Raw genomic sequence first — 19687 nt, forward strand, 5'->3', positions numbered from 1 at the left:
CCTAACCAACACCATCATTCAGAATGCTCTCAATTCTTATACTAGACAACCTTCATAAAAACTTTGTACATATGTAAGAAATCGAATCAAAGGTAGGTGGTAAATGATATCCTCTCAATCACCTTTAACCACGCTTTGTCATCTTCCCCTCTTTCAGATGACTTCTAAAAAATTATTTCAAAACACCTATGACCTAAGGACCATTCTCATAGCAAAAGACTTTGCCCATCTGCTAAAATGCAGTCACTTTCCTTGGTTTTTTTTTTTTTTTTTTGGATGTAATTTCGTTTTTGCAGTGTCCAATACCTAAAAATTCATTTTTTTGAAGAAAGTGTCCATGATTCTAGAACCATACAGCTTCTATATAAACACACCTTTTGCCTTTCTCATTTCTTTCTCCAAAACAATACTTTCCTATAATGTTCTCCCTACCCCACCTTTACAGTTAGTATATTTGTAGAATTTTTTAAACAATCTTTAAAATCCTCTTCACTAAAGGTTTTAATATAACTAGACACAAGAAAATTGGCATGTGGGGGGAAGGGAGAAAATCCATGTAACTAGTATTGTCTTAAAGGAAAAAAGGAACTTAGGTTGGCATATCTCTCCTTAAAAAAAAAAAAAAAAAAAAAAAAAAAAAAAAGGATATAAAAAGGAACCACTGCCTACATTAAAAATTACTACATTAAATTTTTGGAATTCCAAATAATTAAAAGTCTACAATGAAAATAAGTTCCTTGTCATTTCAGGGCCTCAGTGTAACATGTAAAATGTTCACATGTAAAATGAGTGAGTTGCACTAGCTAATCTCTTCCATTATTTCTAATTCTAAAATCACATAACATTATAGGTTTTCAGGATTATAAGGATATAATGAAGAAAGTAAGTTCCTAAACCCCTAAAGAAGCCTCAGGGAAATGCAAAAAAATAAAAAATAAAAACAAACAAAAACACCCACCACCTCCTGAGTTCTTTTACCAGAATAATCTGCAGAGTGAAAGCTGTAGTCACATTCTGGTCAGATGAAGGCAGGAAATGCAGCCTTGTCTTTCTCCCAAAATCCTGACCTTGGCATTGTCTATTATCCAGTCCTTGTCCTGTTCAATCTAGAAAAGACAATATAAAAACCTACACTTCACAACATCCCAAAGCCCAGCATCTCACCTACTTTTTGTAAATCTCTCTCCCTCAATAAAACTTGCTTCAACTTGCTTTGTTCATCCTTGGGCTGATGATGATAAACCACCTCTAAACTACAGCAATTCTCTTCTTAGAAGTATGAGTTGTACAATGTTATAATCCTAGTGTTAACTCAATGGAATTGATACAATGCTTATTGGTTCACACCTTAGAGCAAATCCTTACAAGGTGTTAAGTTACTAATATTGATAGAAACAATGCTTGTGTTTGTACCTTTGAGAGTTCACACATTGGCTCACATATTGGAGTTCACAAGTTCAGGAGATTCACAAGTCAGAAACCCACAATCCCACTCTCTCAGAGGAGAAGTCAACCTTTGGGTTCACACCTTCAAGAGATCATATATAAGAAAGAAGCCCTTAGAGCTTCAGTCAGTGAGTCAATTCAGAAGACGCCACGAGTCAGAGTTGAGCTAGAGCCAGAAGTCACTTGGGAAGATTGACAGAGTGAGAGTTCAGTTCGGGAGATTGAGAAGCTAATCTGCAGTTAGGCAGAACCAAGATTCAGAGAGAGGCTAAAATTTGCAACAAGAGCTCTCGGGACCATAGAAAGCAAACTGGGCTATTTTGGAAGAAAGAATAAAGAACTACTTTAACACCTGGCTGCATTTGGAGTGATTATTACTCTGAACCGAAACTAAGGCTGCCTCCTGAAAACCTCCCCAAGAAACCTGCCCCCACAGAGAATGATCATATTATACAAAAGAAGAGAAAACCACAGGACAAGATCTCAGAGGACACACCGACATTATCCCATGGCTCTGATTCAGGAAATGAATGAAGAATACCAAGGTTATAGCAAGAGTTCCACACTTGACAAGGTGTGATTCCTTCCAGCGAACACAAGGGCTAGGGTCTACCTACCACACTGAGAATAACATTTTTAAATCCTCTCTCTAAAATGAAGTTATAACGTACTGAACCATTCTTCCATGGTGTCTTCAATGTTTGCTCAATATAAATACAAATTTAGTCTTTTTCACTTAACTTCTTTTAAACTAACAAATTAATTAAAGCTAACTTCAAATTATAATTGATTATGACACAAAGTACACATTTCCTGTTGTTTGTTTCAAAACTGAGAAATGTTTTGGGTATTTGTCTGCTCTGTCAATGAACTGATTTTTAAATGCATGCAACCATGACATTTCAAATCCTACATTTTAACTCTAGCACACAGTCTTTTCTAGTGAAAAGTCAATATTGAATTGGTTTGTAGCATCTAGAATGGGCTTCCATCAAAGCACTACATCAAATCCACAAGGGCATAATATTGGGTTTAGATTCTTAAACTTCAAATTTTGACAGGTACAAGCTAACTAAAATGACATCAGGTATAATATTTCATGATAGATTTTCTCTGTTAGCTGAAGAGCTTCCCACTTAAGTGGAGAATTAGACATTAAAAAAACTGGCTGCCAGGCAATAATTTTAGCCATAGGACCTCATAAGGGTCATCTGTAGTAGCAAGAATATCCATATCAATAAAATTACAATTTTTTACGTGTACTTAAATTCTGAAAGTAAATAACATCAATTGTTTTCTATATGCAAAGTATAATAATTACCAATAAAAATTTTTACAAAATACCTTATACATTAGGGAAACTGTTACATATGTTAAACTTCATGTACCTAGTCAATACCTATTTTAGGGTGACTTTATCTTCTTAAAAGGACTACATTTAATCAACACTTCATGAAGTCAAATCTTTGAAGTGATCTACAAATTCGGCCACATAATAGATTTTTTTCTTTGAGTTTCCCATTAACTTCTTACATTAGATCTAAAGCTTAATGACAGCTGAATGATTCTAGGATTCCTTACAATGTGTTTCTTTTTCTTAAGACATTTGCATTTGTAACTGTAAAACTGATAATATACAATTAATTACCAGATATTGTTCTAAATTACCCAGCTAAAAGGCTAGCCATTCATCTTAGTTATTTGACAGCTAATCAATAGCCCTTTGAAATGTGTAGTGAGTACTTCTATATACTACTAGTTAAGGACACATATGAGCTAATAATTACAAGCATTCTTTCTGCCATTAATTTTAACTTAACTTGACAATTCACCTTTCCTAATAAGCAGAAAACAAATGATTAACAAACAGTATAGAACAAGGTCATTTTATTATATTTTCATCATATGCAGACATCAGACTTTCACCAATTCAACAAACTAACACCTATTCTAGATGTGAAGCAACATTTTGCTTCCAAAAAACTGTTTCTTTTTTTTGGCTTTTTAAAGATAGTTGTTTCTGAAAAAGAAAATACATTTGTCCATCATAGGTCTTTTTAACATAAAAATAATTGTTATGTAAGACTAATAATTACTCATTTTTAACCATCTGAACTAATATGACTAAAGGTCTGTAGAAAGGAAAAAGAATTATCAGACATTATACAAGATGTTAGGACTATAACACTGGGGAAACTAGATGGCACAATGGACAAAGCACTAGCTTTGGAGTCAGAAGGATCTGAATTTAAATCCAGCTTCAGACACTTAACACTTAACAGCAATGTGACCTTAGGCAAATCACTTAACCTCAATTGCCTCCCCTCTTTCAAAAACATAGTTAATTTCTAAGGAACATAAGATAGAAAACAAGTTCATCAAGAATCACTTATTATTTTAATATGTGTCAGGTATAGTCCTATACTAGGGGAGGAAGGGAAGAAGAAAAGGAGGGAGGAAGTAGTAGACTAATATACATACATATATATGTATAAGGCAACCACTAGAGACAATGTTTTCTAGGAATTGGCATGATAACTTGAAGGATGGTAGGATCAGGTGAGCTCTTTAAGGATGGGGAAAACCCAAGTATCAAGTCAAAAGAGAAAGACTAAAGATTAAAACAATGATTATGGGAACAATCTTATGGAAATGGGATTATAGAAACAAGAGTTAAACCTGAGAAGAAAAGTACTTCAACAGAGACTAGAATAAAGGAGAAATGAATGGGAAATATGTTATTAAGGAGTTATAGGATACAAAGTAGGGAAAAGAGAGAACTCAGGGTAAATGGGTAGGATACTCAACTAATTATATCAAGGGGATGACATAGGAGGCTTAAAGAAAAAAAGTTTAAAAGACTTGCTATGGGGGATAATATGATAATAATAATACAATAAATAATAATAGAGAAAAAATTGGGGACAACTAAAAAGACTGCTTTACTGAACTGAGAACCCAGTTGAGACTAGCTTAAAAAAAAAAATTGGGAATACACCCAGTCAGTAGATTCATGTGAATTTTTCCAGTCTTATACATCAGTATTTGAATCAGAATAGAGAAGAGAGATAGTGGGAGTAATTCAGGGTTAGAATTTGGCATGAAATTAACAAGATCAAAAAGTCCAAGAGTAGAGGATAGTCTAATATTGAACTTCTTAACTCTAGGGATCAAGATTGGAAAAGGAAGTCAGGATGTTTGAGGAAACAAAAACATGTTGAAGTCCTAAAGGAAAATGAGAAATTAGAGTTGAAAGGAAGAGGCTGAGCTTGTGCTCCTTGAGAAAAGAGACTTAATACCACTGAGGCTATATATAATGGCCACTAGGATATGAATTATGAAATGTATCCATAACATTATCTATATGTGGATATGGATATAGTAAATTGTGAGATAGGCAGAGACAGAGATGATATAGATAAATAGATGGCTATGGCTATGGCTATGGAATTAATGAACTTCAAAGGAGAAGTTGTTTCCCCATCAAGGGTCAGTGTGTTAGAAATATGAAAGAAGGTGCAATAGGTACAAAAAAGGATAACCAAATATGTAATATTTTTTGGTGGAACCTAAAATTCCATAAATGTCAAAAGACAGGTGCATCAGGGCAGCTAGGTGGCACAGTGGATAGAGCACCAGCCCTGAAGTCTAGAAGCACTTGCTGGCTGTGTGACCCTGGGTAAGTCACTTAATCCCAATTGCCACTATTTAAAAAAAAAAAAAAAAAAGACAGGTGCATGAAAAGAAAAAAAGTAAAACTGAATTAGAACATGTTAAGAGGTGAAGAGATGGGGATGAGAGGACAAGAATAGTGCCAGAGGAGTAGTGTAGTAATTTTTGTTATATACTTGAAGATTCTGTGTCACTAGGGCTGGAAGAATAAAGAAAGAAATTTGCCAATGTGAAAGCCACCTTTTTCCTGAGCCTCACTCATTTAAGAATCTTATAAATAAATGGTAAAGGAATATCTCAATTCTCTTTCTTCCAAATGTTAAGGAAGGAGGATAGGGCTTGATGTTAATGACACACCCTGGCAAAAAGAACTTTATGCTCCGAGTCTTTTGTCCTTGAAAGAAACCTTGAGAAAAGTAGCTAGTTGTTGGAAACTGCAGTGAATCTTGGGAAACAAGGAGACCTGATACCTGAGAGACATCTGAAGCTGAGTTCAGAAGGTAGAAGGCAAGTTATATAAGCTTTTGGTCTTGGACTGGATCAAACTGAGCAACATCAATAATACACATTGTGCTATCATGATGATGTAGAACCCAGATAAAATAGTGTTGGATCCAAACAGGTTTGCTGATGATAGTTAATTTGAGTTAAATACCTAGCAGCACTTCACAAAAGCAAGGGTAGGGCCTGCCAGTCAAAGTCAACACTCCATAAACAACATTTTAAAAATAAAAACTTATTACCTAGGGGAAACAACATTGGATCTAGAGTCAGGAGATGCAGGTTCCAATACCAGTTGTCACTTAGGAACTATGATCCTAAGAACTTCATTTTGTACCTCAAATCTCACTTATAAAATAAGCATAATAATGAACATTGCCTACATTACAGTAAAGTTGCTGTGCAAGTTAAACGAAATGATACACATAAGCTTTGCTGGAAACTGTAAAGTTCCACAGAAATTTGAACTTCATTAATTAGGACCTCAAAACTCTTTACCTACATTACCATATTTTATCTTCATAACAGCTGTGAGATAAATGGTAGAATCATAATTATTCTCATTTTACAGATGAGGGAACCAATTTTGAGAAGTTGAGCTACCCCAACTTACAAAACCAGTAAATGATAGAGCCAGAAGATAACTCAGGGTCATACAATTCCATGTATAAGTTCCTTCCATTCTGCTCATAAATAAAGTTTGATAGAAATCAGAGAAAGAGCAAATATGTCAACTACAAAAGCACTTCCTATTAGAATTTTAAATACTTTAATATAATCACAACAAAAGCACATAATTTTAGAGCTAGAAAGGTCTAGTAAATAATGCCTAAATTTCTTCCAATATTCATCCACTGTTTTAGGTCAAGATATGAAAAGAGGTTTCTTTGTTAACATGTTTTGAGCAATATTCCCTTGTTACCATCTGGCAAGAATAGAATTTAAACAAACAGAAGCCTTGAAACTATTTAAAATAATAATTGTTTTTGAACTCTCCTTTTCTGATTGTAGTACATGATATTAGAAAATGTATTAAAATATATAAATAAATGTAAATCCTGCCCTCAACACCTCCTTTTACCATAAAACTATCACCTCAGTCAATAAGTACTCCAACTTCTACACCTGCAGTATGTATGCTCAGCAGATCCAAGTTTGATTTCACTTGTAAGACTGGTTAAAACACACAGTATCACTTGAGTTCATAACCTGTGCTTACAATTATGTGGCTTTTAACTTAAGTAATTCTATTCAAGCAAAAACAAAGAAAGCTAAATTTTATCTAATTTTTCTCCTTTAAAAAAAAAATGAAAACTTCAAACAGTTATACATTTTACATATAAATTGTTTACACAGACCAAATTATTTTTAACACTATAGAAGAATTTAAAATGAAAGAAGTTTTGGTTTGGTAAAGAACAAAGTTAATTATTAGGTTTTTATAAACAAAATTTTAGCTCATAACTGCTATTACTATGTTATGCCTAAGGGACATGGTTCTTTTTGTAAGTCTTTATTAGACTATTTGCCAACCTATATTCAAAAACAACGTTTTTTTTAAAATTGCTTTCTAAACATTATTAATTTCCTATTTAAAATTTCTTTCTTGCACATGATGACAGAACATTGTATTTTTAAGCTGATTGGAATCATTAACAAAGATTTCTGATTATTTTGGAGAGTACAAAATGATTATATATTTTACCTAATTCTACTTCTTGTAGACTAATATATTTTAAGCTTATAAAATATTTAAGTTTTTAGTATATTAAGAGTCAAAGGTTATTGATCATATTTTTCCTTGTTCCCAATATTTAAGCACACTTTTTGAGTCTATAGGCATTAAATTTTCATATACACTTGATTCATATATTTATTCAGCAAAAATCTGCTGCTGAACACTTCAATAAGTTCAATACATTTGAAAAAGTGTTATAATTTTCATTAGCCATAAATAAGTTTATATATTTAATAAAATATTTTAGTAAAATTAGCTGATACAACAAAAAATTATCTTGGTTACTATCCAATGTTGAAAAAATACAGGAAAATAATGAGAAAATAATATAACTGCCAAGACAATAAAAATCAATTTGTAAAAGTTACACTTAAGACCAAAGTAACTAATGTAGTACAATTATGCTAGAAGAGCCCTATTACTACTTATAAAGAGTAGTGCAGCTGTTGGTGGAGAGGGTTACAGTGACAAACAGCTTTCCTGCTACAAAGGTGGCAGGAAATCTATCAAACTGGACAATAAAATTGCAATTGAGTTTCTTTGGCTTTTTATAGCAGCTGCATGTATCTTGATGTGTAGCTCTGCAAAAGCTATCCAATTCTACAACACTAGTTCTTTATACACTAGTTTTTTATCAAAGAACTGTGTTGTAAATTAGTTGTATTGGGATACCAAATGGCTGAAAAAAATAAAAAGGAAAAAATAAGTATCCATCCCATAGAATCGTATATGAGAGTATAAAAAAGCCCTTAAAATGTTTACATTCATAGAAAAAAAAAACTCAAAAAAAAAAAAAAAAAAAAAAAAAGAAAACCTGGGGTCCAATTATTCATTTAGCACCTAAACATCATACTATAAATTACTGATCTAATTCTGCACATGTGTTATGTGTCCAATAAATTAATATTCTTATATAAAGCCTTGAAGTGCATATATTCATGTTTATATTTTTAACGTAGCAAAAAGTATCTAGTCATCAATGTATTATGGCTTAAAGATGCTAAACTTGCAATCAAATTCCAATTAATCCATATATACTGACACAAGAATAGTTTTTTAAAAAAACATGAATTGAAAGAAACATATTAAAAAGCATGTAAGGGAATGCACACAATACAACCTAAGTATTCATTTTTCCCCTTCCAAATAATCAATTATAGTCTTTGATGTTATTTTGTAATATAGGAGAAAAAGATATAATTTTCTTTCCACTTAAGTAAGAAACCAGCATTAACATTAACAAATACCACAAATTACTTCATGTTATTTAACCTTCTTACCCGTATTGTTAAATCATCCTTGGTACAGTCTTATAAAAGTCATAAAAATTGGTTTTTAGTATGTAGTATGTAGCGTCTTCACAAATGTTTTCTTTTCAAATTAATCAGTAGTTTAGTGCTGTAAATCAGTGGAATAGAATATAAACTAGAAAAACAAAACTATAGTATATACATAATTTCAATTGTTATTTCAAGTTACCTAAAAACATAGTAAGTGCCTGAAATACTGGATAAGTTGAAATTTAGGCTCTAACTTTCCACAGTTTTATTTTTCTTTTCAATTATTTCCCTTCCTTAATCATAAAAAAGGACTAAATTTATATTCTTTTAATCCAGTTTTACCATATTTTTTCAAATTTTATATTATTTTTAGTTATATAATAATATTTCTTTTATTTTTCACTCAAAAATACATATGAAACTGTGATTTTAAGAAATTTCATTAATATTCATTCCAAGGTCATGGAGTTTCTATGTTTCTATGTTCCAGGAATATCTTCATCCTAAACATGCTTATTTCAGAAAAAAAAAAAAAAGGGCATTTGTAATATTGTGATCATGAAAATTACAAGAGTGAAAGCCAATCAGAGCAAAGCAATTCAAAAGAACTTTTTATAGCTACTTCCTTCCTTTTATAGCTGATTCCTGCTAGTAACACATGCAAATTCAATGCCACAATCAAGATAAGGCAAAATAACTGAAAGAAAAGCACTGCCAATGACTGCTTAGCTCAAATTTTGGTTATCAGTATCTTTATATTATTAAAAATGACTGAGGATCTGTCCAAAAAGTTTTTGTTTATGTAGATTATATTTATATTTACCATATTAGAAACTAATTGTGAATTTGCAGATCCTCCAAAAAGATTTCAAAGATTCCCAGAATTCTTAGAACCACACTTTGAGAACCACTGGCTTAGCACTTTAAATTCATATATTCCTTTTCAACAAATATTTACTCAGAATCTACCACATGCTCAGCACTCTTCAATTGGATATGAGGAACATAATACATGGCTACCCTCAAAATGTAGTTACAAGGACAAAGTATACATACATAGCATATACAAATAGCACATACACATTAAAAGTTTTTTTTTTTAATATTAATTAACAAAACAAAATCCCCAAGAAGTATCAGATCAATTCATGATTAGTTGATGAATAATGCTAAATTTAGAATAATAAACATACCAAGGTGTTTATTATTAGTACATTCTAAACAGCAAAAGAAAGCCATAAGTATATAGTAGAGGATTTAAGGATTTGTAGGAATGAGGCAAAGAAAGAGAATAGAAGAGTCACAATACATTGTCCAGCTTTACTCCTGGGCATCAGGAAGTTCATAAAGACAAGTCATGGAACTTAAAGTAATATTGACAGATTTCAAAGAAGACTTATGAAAAACTTTAAATGCCAAAATGAGAATAAAATTCATCCTGCAATCGATACTCAAGCCAATCAAGGCTTTGCAAGAAAAGCAAAATGTTTTTGTTTTTGCTTTTTATCTAACAAATAGTATATGGCTGTACTGGAATGGGAAAAGAAAAAGTCCAGTTAAAATATTACAGAGACCCTTTTAATAAGGATTTGAATGAGGGTTAGAAATGAGTATGGAAAAATAAGAATGGTAAGAGAAATGACAAACAATAATGACATCTGCGAATAAATGGATGAAAAGGTCACTACTTTTGTCTAAACTTCTTGGTAGTATAACAATATTAGGATATCCTCCTACATTGTTCAAAGAGATTAAAATTTGGATTTTTAATAATTAGCTGAATTATTCTTTTTTTTTTAATTTTTTCATGGTTTTAAAATTTTTAATCATATTTCTTTTTGGTACAATTTTCCAGACTATAGATTCTCATTTGGGGAAGGATTTCACATATATACTGTCATATACAAAAAACTTTTTTTGTCTGGTATTTAAAAATGTTCACAATCCAATTCCAACCTCGCCTTCCAGACTGACTACATGTTATTTCCACAGTCTAGCCAAACCAGTTAATATGCCATGCCTCTTGTAAGATATTACATGAGCTGTAAATGCTTTTCTTTGTCACCTCCATATCTTAGACTCTCTGGCTCTCTAAAGACATCTCAGATGCTATCTCCTACACAATATCTTTCACAGCTTCTACTGCTAATTCCACCCAACACCCATTGATAAAAATGTTTTATGCATATTTTGCTCTGTATTTTGAATAAATGTTCTCTCCCAACAAAAAGTTCCTTAAAGGTTGACATTACTTTAGCTTTGTATCTATATTTCTAATGACTAGCACATAAACACACATCATTTTGAAACAAAGCCTTCCAAGTAAGTTCTCTTTGAGGCATAGAGTTGAAGCTAGGATTTCAAGTTTTTATCAACAGTGTAAAGTATGACAAGATCCAAGTTGGAAGGACTCCAACTCTAAGTTGTCTTATCAAAATAGGACCAATCACTATGTGATGATTAAGAAGGGGGTGGAAGCGAAGGAGAACACAATAATTCCTGAAATTCTCTATTAAGGTATAGAAAGGTTGAAATGGAGGATATTTGCAAATAAAATTCAAAATTTTTGAAATGTTAAAGGTACAAAACATTGCTAGGGTTTCCTAAGGGCTGAATGGCCCTATAGTTGACAAAGAATACCTTCTCACCTATATTCCAATCAAAACAAAACAATCACAATCACAACAACTTTCGCTCTAAAGCATTATAATACATTGTATTTGTTTGGAGATATTCAACAGTTCAAATCCCATTAGTTATACTAAAGAAGTTAAGAAGGTGGGGACAGAGTGCCAGAAGTCTGGTAAGTAAAAGGAAACTCCCATTAGGCATTTAGGAAGCAACAAGAACCACAGAGGTTGGAAGTGAGTAAAATAAGCAGTTTCATTCAGGACAATTACTAGAAATACCTCAGAAAGGTTAAAGGATGCCAACAGAATGGGTCACTCTCCCATGGAAATTTACAACAAACATTTAGCTAAACATGGAAACTTACATAGAAGCTAAAATGGGGTTAGGGCAGTCCATCTCTTTCCCAGTCTTAATAAAGAAGAAATGATCAAAAACTAGTAACGAATGAACCCCCCAAAGCAGGGATAGAGAATGAACTATTGGCCAACAAAAGAGTACAGGATCCAGGTCCTGCTCTCTAACTAATGAAACAAACCTATGTTGCAGGGAAGGGGCAGATAATGAAGTGATTAGACTGTTATGACCTCTGTACACACAGTTTGTAGTTAGGGGATCTTAGTAAATCTAACTTTCTTCTTAATACATAACTACTCCAAGAATACTGAAGAGTAGCATAAACAACCAGAGCTACTTCTCCTGTAAATTTCTCAAATAAGAGGATGATCCAGGGATCAAGGGATCCTTGTGAACTGCAATGGGCCATGATGGAAAGCTTAACCTACTTTGAAAGGGCAGCTCAGCAGAACGAAGCAGAGCACTGAGCAGAGGCTCTAAATTCAAATCTGGCCTCAGACATTTGACATCTACTAGCTGTGTGACCCTGAGCAAATGGCTAACAAGGAAGGAAGGAAGGGAAGGAGGGAGGGACAGAGGGGGAAAAAGAAAGTGATAGCAACAAAGTAGTGTAGACAGACACCAGCAGATGGGCTTACCAATCACTGCTGGTGACCTTGAGGAATATAGTTTCTGTTCAGGAATGAAATGGAATCGAAATTGCAAGGAGTTGAGAAATTAATGAGATGTAAGGAATGAGGTCAAGTGGAAAGGTAGCTTTTTCTAGAAGGCTGGCAGTGAATGTGAAGAGCATTATATGATGACTACCTGAGGAGCTGAGCAGAGGAGAGGATCAAAAGAATGTTTTGTAAGGCCAGAATATATTTGGGCATGTTTCTCAAAAGCAGAAGAGCCAGCAAACAAAGAAAGATTAAAAAGAAAGGGTATGACTGAAACTCCTAAAGGAAAAAAGAATAAATGAGATAAAGAGTGCAAATATAGAGGGTTAACCTTGGCAAGGAAAGACTCCTCCTTTCAATGACACAAGTGAGCCACAATTAGAGTGGTGATGCAAAGAATTTATCAATTCATTGTAGGATTGTGTCAAACCTACAGGAAAAAGGGACATGGACAGACAAGGAATTGTATTTACTGTCTTAGTAAATGAGTGAAAAAGTAGTAGTCTTTTCATTACAGCTCTTCTATATTCACTTCTTACGTAGATTAGGAAAAAAAACATTTTTTACTTCAAAAAGATCATCTTTTATTAAATAAAACAAAACTAATGCAAATTGTCATCAGATATAGCACTATATTTATGTGCAGGCTTGCCTTTAAGGTAAGTAACTTTTCATCTGGACTGTTCTTACAAATTTTTATCTTTTATTTTTTTTTCTTTCCAATGCAGGAAGCAAAAAAAGGATTAACAGTTACTATATATGCTAAAGGAATATGTCCTACTTAGGACAGGAAGACTGGAATGGCAGGGAACTCCAGAGTAATATAAATGGATAAACAAATAAAATTTACGAACCCTAAAATTTCTGACATATTCCTTATACTAGAATCAAGAATAAAAAAGAAAGTACTAGTGAGCTTTAAAATTATAAATATGCAGTCTTCTAACACTGTCTAAACTTGAAAAAGACATAATACTAATCTAATTCACTCCAATTTTTGTCTTTAACAACAGAATGAGCAAAGAAGGGGGTGTGATTCAGTGAAAAGAATCCTGACTTCAGAATCTGAGAAGCTAGATTCAAATTCTTTCTCTACCACATAATATCTGTGGCATTTTAGACAACTCATCTCTTTTCTTCAAGTCTCAATTAATAAAATGCTCTTTCATTTGAAGTAGATAATCTCTCAGGTCCTTTGTAGTTTTAAATCTAGGATCCAGAGAACATTACAAAAACAGCTTGAGGCACTGCATGTTCCACTATTTGGCTTTGAATAGATAAGGTGTGCCACCTTGTGTTCAAAAGCTTCAAGCCATTAAAAAAAAAAATAAATGGAAATGTACAATCAAGGGAAAAGACATTTCCTAAACCACTATGAAATCCCATTCCATTATGAAGACAGCTGAAAGGCAAACACTCTTCATATTGGGACTACATGAAATTAATTCCTTTTTATTTTAACAAACCAGAGTTAAATACATGTTATTTAAAGTTTAAACTGACCCGGTCTAATGCAATAATTTAACACAACTGGGAAACCTATTTAATAACTTCTCTAGTTATGCATTTCACAGAAAGAAGTGCCTTATATTAAATAAGATTTTCCATTATATCTTAAATTTCTTTTACATAAATGTGACAAAATTTTAAATGATATTTAAAATATTAAAAAATAGTTCCTACAAAAAAAAAACTCACCTTTGAATGTGTGATTGACAATGTGTCCACCCATACTCGCCAGCCACCCCACTCATATTTGACTGCATGGTAAAGGAGAATTCGAAAAATAGCATATACCATCTCTGTTATCTTCTGCTCCTCCGAATTCTTGGGATTAAAATAGCAAAGTGAAAGCATCCATTCCTGCCACACAGAGCATTGCAACAAGCTCCTGAAAAATGTGAGAACGCACTGAATTATTGTTCACTTTAAATAAAATCCTAAAAAATTAAAATGATTCTAAAATAAAAGATCTTCAGTGCACATGCATCTAAAATAATTACTAGCTTAACACTGAATACTCTCATTTAGTAGTTTCCAACAATCTGAAAACCATTAATGAAACATATTCACTATTATTTTAATAAACCATTTTTTTGCTAGATTAGTCTCATAGAAAGTTACTGAAATTCATTTTACTACAATAAGCATATTCTGTTTATTTCTGCTTACCTTCGGTTTTCTCTGCTGTTATTAAAAAGTTTAATCATGTCAGAAAGAAAGGCTCTTCGAACCTCCATGCTCTCTGGACACTGGGGAGAATTACGCAGCAGAGTCGCAATAACTTTTAGTACCTCTGCAAGACAATTCATAAATAAATAAAAACCAAAAATTCAACAACAACGAAAAAAAGGCAACAAGAAAGAACTGTTTTGTTTGAAATTTCATATTGGGTGTCCCTAAAATAAATTATGTTAAATGCAATCTTTGATAATACTATTTACTTCTTTTAAAAGCTAGTAACAATAAGAAGAAATTACTCAATTTTACTTTCTGAACTTTCAAGAATGTAAGAGAATCTTTGGAAATTTGAACTAAAATTGCTTAAGATCCATTTGAATTTAAATGATAATAAGCATTTGTATGAGTCCCAAAACCTGTTACATACAAATGTTAATTAAATGTAAAACAAACTTTTAAATTTATAAGACCCTTCCAGGATTAAGTTCTGGAATTTTTAAATAATGTGGATGGATGAATTAAACTCTAAAATAAACATGAAAACCAGGGCCAATTCAGCATTCAAGTAATCAAAAGAAAGGAAAAAACCATCTTACCTTCCCTCTGTATAACATTTTCTGATTCCTACCATATACTCTTTTCATTATCATCATAAGTTTTTAAAATCTGTCAAGCTTCTCTTTTATAACTGAAAAAGTAAAGCTTGAAACAAAATCCCAAAGGAAATATAAAATCTATCCATCCCTTTAAATATGCGCAGACACACTCAATTCTACTATAATACTGTAATATCCTTTGTATTAAGTTGATAGCATTTTCTGACCTCAGATTAGAAAAATGCACTAACATACAACAAAAAAATAAGAAGTTTCAAATTCAAAATTAAATAGGCACATATTGATTTTTCTAAAAGTCTAACTTTTTCCTTTCTTACAAATCCAAAAATTACATAAAGAAGTCATTTTTCTTACAAAATGTTTGAGAACTATTAAATAAAATAAGATTCTTCACAAAAGAAAAATAGAAATTTAAAATAATAGAGTTGCAACATTTATAATGTGGCTTCCTACATATATTTATATATTGTAATTTTTCCTCTTATATGCTCTAATTTTTTCCAAGTTCAAATCTTCTAAAGTTTAAGATAATATGTTTTTTAACAATTATTTCTATCATTCCTGTAACTATAAAATGAAAGTGCCTATTCAAATAATTTCAGAGTTTTTCTTTCTTTCCTCTCAGTTCAAAGAAAAAAATTTTTTCACTTTATGACTAGGGAAAATAAAACTCCAAAGTTAATATAATTTATTATACTAAAATTCATCTTACAGAAACTAGTGAGAAGAAGAATTCAATGGCAATACCGAACTGATTTCATATAAAATACAGGAAGAGAAATTTGTATTTTGTACAACTTATTAAGAATTGTAAAAGCCAAAAGCCTCTTACACAAAGAAGAGGATAGATACTTTTCCATTCCAAAACTTATATTCTTCCTTTGACAATTATAATTAAAGCATTTATATAATACATAAAATACAGCCTGACATCTTCAAAGACTGCAAGAAAGACTCTGCTAGACATCTAACTATATAAGGAAAGAACCTGAACACAAAACTCTTAAAAAGTGTTATAAACTCTGCCTACAATTTGAGATCAATACCAAATATATAAAACAAAAGATAAAGGACATAAGCTTTCTCTTTATATGATTTATGTTATGTCTAAGTTCTTACTAAATAATAAATTTTGAATAAAATTCATTATTATCTACTAACATTTCAGAAATGGATTTTTTTTTTTAAATAAAAGGCAGAACAGTGTAATAGATAAAAGGTCAGGCTGAATCAGGACAGCCTGAGTTCAAGCTCAACCTCTGATCTTTACAAGCTGTGTGACTCCAGTCTAGTCACTTAAAACTCATGAGGCTTCAAGCATTGTTCCAAAGCTTTAAGAACCATAGGAGATGCTGATCGCTATCAGTGAAGGGAGTTCCCACAAGGATGAAATAATAAAAACAAATTTAAAAAAAAAATTAAAAAGTCATCCCATTTATGTGAAATATACAAAAAGTGCTTACGAGGATTTTGTATCTTCACTGATGAATCTGGATCAGGATGCTGTTTGTGTATTACCTGAGTGCAAATTTGTTCTATCAAAATCTAAAACGATGAGAAAACAGCAATATGTAAACATAATGATAATATAAAATTATAACTTATTAAATTTTCAAGCAAACCATAAGGCTGTTAAGTATTTACAGTAATGGAAAACATTTTATAAAAATTATACAGTAGTCTACAATTTTTTTTAAATCTTTTAATATTATTTAAATACACAGAATATCCAAATTTTTAAAGTAATTTTGCTTGGACATCCAGTTAGAATCCTGATGAGTGCAAAAAAGGCAGAACTATTTTCAATTTTAAAAAATGATCTTTTCAAATTATATAAAATCACTGTTACATAATTGATGACATCTTTAACAGGTTTATCTGAATCTTTTTAATGTGTTAAATTTCTAAATTTTTTCATTTTAGTTTTGTGGATGATTTTTTTTAACTTGAAACTGTATAAAATATCCAAACCAATTCATAATGACATCTTCTAAGAAACCGAGTCTAAATTCTGTGTTTGTACCTCAAAGAGAACATTGTAGGTAGTCATAGTGATAACACTTGTTTGAAGCATCAGCCTTTCAGCCAGCAATGAGAACAATCCATGTCCAAGCATGACTTCAGCTTTTCTTCTACAATTAGAGACAGGGGAATCACTGAATGTCTAATATTACTATATAAAAATTATATAAATATATATTATAAAAATTATTACTATAATAAAAATATTATTATATAAAAATATTACTATAAAAAAGAATTAGGCACAAAAGTTTTTTCAAGTTAAATGAAAACAATGCAATAAATATCACTCTTCTCATTCTCAGTTGTTATGATGCCTGGAATGTCCAAGACATAAACTCAAAAAAAATACAAAGCTAAAAAGGCTCATAAATACAAACTTGGTTAAATTAAAAAACTCCATAATTACCAAGAAAAAATTTATAAATTATGTAGATTTAGAATGGAAAGGACTCGATTAAAATTCTCCACAGTGCATATCAAATCAATCATTAATTGAATGACTACATATCACTATATTGGGTCCTATTAAGATTAGATTATAAAACAAAAGTAGTCAAGCAGACATGATTATAACTTGAGTACATTCTGTTTGTTATTGTGTTTAGGTGTGGTGGAAATAGCACTTCTTATAGACTTTCAAGTACTACAAAAATGAGCTATTTTGTTATAACATTCTCATACTGTACTGTACTGTTACATCTTAAATCTGAAAATAAATTTTAGTTTTAATTACAATCTATGATCTTGGACACTCATTGAAGCTCTCAGAGCCTCAGGATGCTCTCTTTTAAAATGCCTTCCAAGGGTAGCTAGGTGGCACAGTGGATGGAGTACCAGCCCTGAAGTCAGGAGGAAGTGAGTTCAAATTTGATCTCAGACAATTAACACTTTCTAGATGTGTGAACCTGGACAAGTCAGTTAACCCCAATTACCTCAGGAAAAAAAATGCCTTCTAGCTCAACATGTATAATCTATGATGAGCCAATTGTATCATTTACACAATATTGCTTATCTCCTCAATTTTTATACTGAACAAAATATGATCAGATAACAATAATTTTAAAGTTATCACTTGATATCAAAGGTTGATTAAAAACTATGTATGAGTGGGACACTCCTCAATTTCTGTAATTGGGGCAGATCGAAAACTTTATTTAAGAAGTACTGAGATGCAGCGAGCTAAACCAATTGTTGGCCTGACTCCAGTATGATAAGATCCAACGTGCGTAAGAGAGAGTAGTTCAGGGATCTCATAATGTTACCTATTTAGGGGAAAACCAGCCTAATTAGGATGACAAAGTTGAAAATTACATGCATCTATCCTCAAATGGCAGTTATAGCACAGGCAAAATAAAGTGTCCCCCTCAAAAATGTAAATACATATATGGATATATAGTCAGTCATGTTACATTATAAAGCATAACTAACATAAAATGTTAAAAGGTGAGGGGACAAGTCAACATTGTTGAATAGGAAAAAACAATACAATCTGACTCTTCTACCATTATATTCATCTGTAGGGTTCAGAGGTCACAATTCTATCATTCCAATCCTGGAATAAGGGAATCTCAAACTAAAGGCAATAACTTCACAAGACAATAACTTCTTCTAATATGATTCTGAGAAAAAAGGAAATCTAAGACACAACCCTTAGTTGAGGAGCATTACCTCAGCCAAGACACTGAAATGCCAAAAGCAGGTAAGTTTTAAGATCAAAATGCTATTATGTTCAGAAAGGCCTGGAGAGACTTATATGAACTGAAACTAAATAAAGTGAGTAGAACCAAGAGAACATTGTACATAGCAACAAAAAAATTATGTGATGATCAACTGTGATGGAACTGGATCTTTTCAAAAGCAGGTAATTTAGGCCAGTTCCAATAGACTTGTGATGGAAAGAGTCATCTGCACCCAGAGAGAGGACTGTGGGGACTGAATGTGGATCACAACATAATGTTTTCACTCTTTTTGTTGTTTGTTTGCATTTTGTTTTCTTTTTCATTTTTTGTTTCCTTTTTGATCTGATTTTTCTTGGTATGATAAATGTGGAAATATACTTAGAAGAATTGTACATATTTAACCTATATTAGATTACTTGCTGTCTTGTAAAGAGGGATGGGGGGAAAAAAAAGAAAAATTTGGAACACAAGATTTTGCAAGGGTGAATGTTAAAAACTATCTGTATGTATTTTGAAAATAAAAAGCAATTATTTAAATAACAGCTATATTGTGATGCCAGGATATTCAAGATTTAAATGGAATAACTCCAAAACACTCACTAGCAAAACCTCAATGAAAAATATAGCTTACCCATAAGATCAGTTAGAATTCCTAGAAGAAATAATGTAAAATAATTGGTGGAAAAAAAAAAAAAAAAAAAGAATTTGAGCTATTGAAGAAAAAACTAGAGAGAGAATCAACAGCTGAACACAAGAAGTATAAAACTTTACCCAAGTAACACACTCCTTGAAAATTAGCATTGATCAAATACAAGATAATGATTCTATTAGTTAAGAAAAAATATTAAAACAAATTCAAAAGATTGAAAATAGATAGCTTAAGGCAGTGGTTCCCAAACTTTTA

The 19687-nt window shown here is 31.8% G+C and overlaps 1 protein-coding gene across 7 annotated transcripts in view; it reads right to left on the reverse strand.

The window, feature by feature from the left end:
- Positions 1-19687, reverse strand: part of LRBA (LPS responsive beige-like anchor protein) — a 754452-nt gene that overhangs the window by 597920 nt on the left and 136845 nt on the right. For all 7 annotated transcript variants that reach the window (XM_012552173.3, XM_023505940.2, XM_031943307.1 and 4 more), the window contains 4 exons: positions 17103-17211; positions 16543-16624; positions 14454-14577; positions 13980-14172 (listed from right to left, as the gene is read on the reverse strand). In XM_012552173.3, coding sequence (XP_012407627.1) covers positions 13980-14172; positions 14454-14577; positions 16543-16624; positions 17103-17211 — 508 coding nt within the window. The remainder of the gene's footprint in view (positions 1-13979; positions 14173-14453; positions 14578-16542; positions 16625-17102; positions 17212-19687) is intronic.

Source organism: Sarcophilus harrisii, chromosome 6, assembly GCF_902635505.1.
Source record: "Sarcophilus harrisii chromosome 6, mSarHar1.11, whole genome shotgun sequence".
Classification (NCBI taxonomy): Eukaryota; Metazoa; Chordata; class Mammalia; order Dasyuromorphia; family Dasyuridae; genus Sarcophilus; species Sarcophilus harrisii.